Below are 2,811 nucleotides of genomic sequence, written 5' to 3' on the forward strand. Positions count from 1 at the left end.
TAGTGGGCTCGTATTCAGAGCGTATACGTTGACCGTGGCAGGTCGGATCGTACGGTCTGCAGCTCTACAAGCTTACTATTGTTTCTAGCTGGTCTTTGATGGCAGTGTTGTGGACCCTTAGTGGGTCACTTGTGGCATTTTTGTGAGCCCCGGTTCTGTGGACCCGTCTTCCAAGGCATTCAGGGTTTCTTTTGGTGCTCCATAGTACAACGAGAGGGTTTACTACTTGATTTTGTCCAAAGTGTTTTCTTGTTTGGGCTTCTCATATTTTTGGGTACGTGGTTCGAAACTTTGCTTGCCGAGCTGCCTGTTGAACTCTCACAGAGCTGATGTGACTTCTTCTAAATTATGTATTATTAGCTAAAAGTCCTACTCTTATAAAAAAAGATAATGAATAATGAAACTTTGAGAGAGCTTCCAATGATCAAAGTTTGATAATAAATCTTCGCGATTCTCGCATTAATGAACTGAAAGACAACCCTTCAAATTTAATCATTGTCTTCCTTTCGTTGGGGGGACAGTCTGGCGACTGAATGCAACTGAAGTTTAATTCATCCAAATAAAAATGCGCGTACAGCCTCTGCCAGTCTTCCTGACACCATTGGCATGATAATTGACCACTACCTAATCCTCTAGACAATCCATTTATTATTCTCCTTAAAACAATCGGTGAATAACTACCATTGACCACAGTGGCAGTGGTAGCGTGCATTGACCACAGTGGCACACCGAATGATGATTTCAGAGCACATGTTTTATGCAGTCATATATATATATATATATATATATATATATATATATTAGTGTAACAAGAGACACTCATTATAATTACATATATAAACAGAGACACCTAGAGCATAGAAATAGAACTACATTATGGTGCAGGCATTGGCATTGTCTTCGGTGAAAAGTGTTGTATATTTTTCAATCTTCACGGTTTGGAGTAGACAAAGCGTATTCCACTTTCCGAACATAGCCAGGGGGAGCTTTCTTGTCATAGGTGTTTGGGGCGTATGGATAGTAAACCAGTTTGTAGGGCACGTAAGGCCACAACTCTGCACCCTTCCCTGTCCCTGCTTTCACTCTCTCCAGTACAGTCTGCGCATCCACGTTGCCCGTCACGGTTAATCTGCTCTGACTTCTGTTTACTTCCACCGACTTAACACCTGCTAAATTAATCGAAACAAAGTTATTTATAAGAATGTTTTTAAGGTTAATCACATCATAAGTGATTTGTGAACATTTCAAACCATCTAATATGGTTTATTCTTAAAAAATTCTGAGACATCGACCTGTGATTAATTTAAAGAAATGATAAGAAAAAATATATAATAATAACTTATACCAGTAAAGTGAAATAAAATCACATGTAAACATAAGTGTATAACTGCATTTTATGTTTGTCAATCCCACTCCATGCTCATAGATCCAGGTTTTAAATGGAACTATGCTAATGCCTGTAAAATATATATTAGTGTACTATAGATAAAAGTTCTCGCCTTTCATAGTTGAAACCGAGTTTTTCACTTTTCTTTCGCATCCTTCACAGTCCATGCTAATTTTCACCTCCACTGTCTGCCATCCAAAAATTTAAATGAATGAATAATTCTTCAACGTGATGTGAGATATAGATAAAAGTTCTCGCCTTTCATAGTTGAAACCGAGTTTTTCACTTTTCTTTCACATCCTTCACAGTCCATGCTAATTTTCACCTCCACTGTCTGCCATCCAAAAATTTAAATGAATGAATAATTCTTCAACGTGATGTGAGAAACACTAGGATACTGATACAACAAATAGTTGTGAGTGAATAAACTCTTATATAGATCACTTCAAGTTAACTTATAATCGACATAATTAATTATGTATTTACCAGAAGATCTTTAGCACGTTTGCGGCGTTTGAATTTTCCACCAAGCAGGGCCGATATAAAATCCGATGAGCTTGCAGCCATGGTACTCTGCTTTTTCAATTTCAAGCGAAAAGCAAGAGAGGGGGAGGTTTAAAGGTCGTCTGGCTCTCATTACAGTACAGCCAGCTATTACTATATACTATATACCGTGAGCAGAGCAAAACAAAGCATGGATGTTGGCTGCTTGTTACGCGGCACTCCCCAATTTAAATCATAATTCCCGTCTTTTCATGCAATAAAAGGTTTCGTAGTGACATGGCATTGGCCAGCTGTAGGGCTATGAACAAGAGCTGTCATGCAATAGAAGCAAATGTCAATGTAAAATTTAACCATCCTGTACGCAATCTGACGTGGCTGCCTATGATTGGTTGAAATGAATCTTCTCCTTTTACTACCAAAAAGGCGTGCACGGGATCCAGGCAATATAGTGGACTCCTTTTACTACCAAAAAGGCGTGCACGGGATCCAGGCAATATAGTGGACTCCAGCGATTCTTGATTCACCTTCAGCTCAACCAACGGATACATCCATCCATTCCACTCTATTGCTCCGCTCACGCACAACTCACTTCCACTCCATTCCTCAAACCTACCATGTCATTGGAAGCAACTCATTCTCCTTAGAAAATTTCCTTTAAAAGTGCATATAATATAATATAATTTCGTGCAACACGAACACGACTCAACGACTCTTAAACTAAAGAAATCCTTAATTTGTGCAACACTTCGTAAATTCTATCGACTAAATTTTTACTTCATCTTCCACTGAAAATTCTTTTTAAATATATGTAATTTATCCCATATTTCATAAAATCTAATCCGCAATATATTTTTCAAAATTTCAATTTACTTTATTTATAAAAAAATAATTTATTATATTTATAATATAAAAAATCCCCA

General features: G+C 37.5%; 1 protein-coding gene and 1 pseudogene across 1 annotated transcript; both read right to left on the reverse strand.

Annotated features, from left to right (window-relative positions):
* Positions 1–851: 851 nt before the first annotated feature.
* On the reverse strand, positions 852–1,582 carry LOC149216689 (heavy metal-associated isoprenylated plant protein 21 pseudogene; annotated as a pseudogene).
* Positions 1,508–2,070, reverse strand: LOC149216690 (heavy metal-associated isoprenylated plant protein 20-like). The gene is made up of 2 exons (XM_089391258.1): positions 1,874–2,070; positions 1,508–1,721 (listed from the first exon to the last, which is right to left on the reverse strand). The coding sequence occupies exons 1-2, from the start codon at positions 1,952–1,954 to the stop codon at positions 1,611–1,613; spliced, it is 192 nt and encodes a 63-aa protein (XP_089247384.1). The 5' UTR covers positions 1,955–2,070; the 3' UTR covers positions 1,508–1,610.
* Positions 2,071–2,811: the final 741 nt, after the last annotated feature.

This window comes from Pinus tabuliformis, chromosome 1_1, assembly GCF_031772625.1.
Source record: "Pinus tabuliformis cultivar Carrire ecotype Pingquan chromosome 1_1, CPIR1, whole genome shotgun sequence".
In the NCBI taxonomy this organism is placed as follows: Eukaryota; Viridiplantae; Streptophyta; class Pinopsida; order Pinales; family Pinaceae; genus Pinus; species Pinus tabuliformis.

Excerpts from the sequence above, each read along its gene's own strand:
- LOC149216690 (XM_089391258.1), bottom strand. The coding sequence starts at position 1,954 with ATGGCTGCAAGCTCATCGGATTTTATATCGGCCCTGCTTGGTGGAAAA. Across the intron at positions 1,722-1,873 it reads AACGTGCTAAAGATCTTCTG|ACAGTGGAGGTGAAAATTAG; the intron begins GTAAATACATAA and ends TTTGGATGGCAG.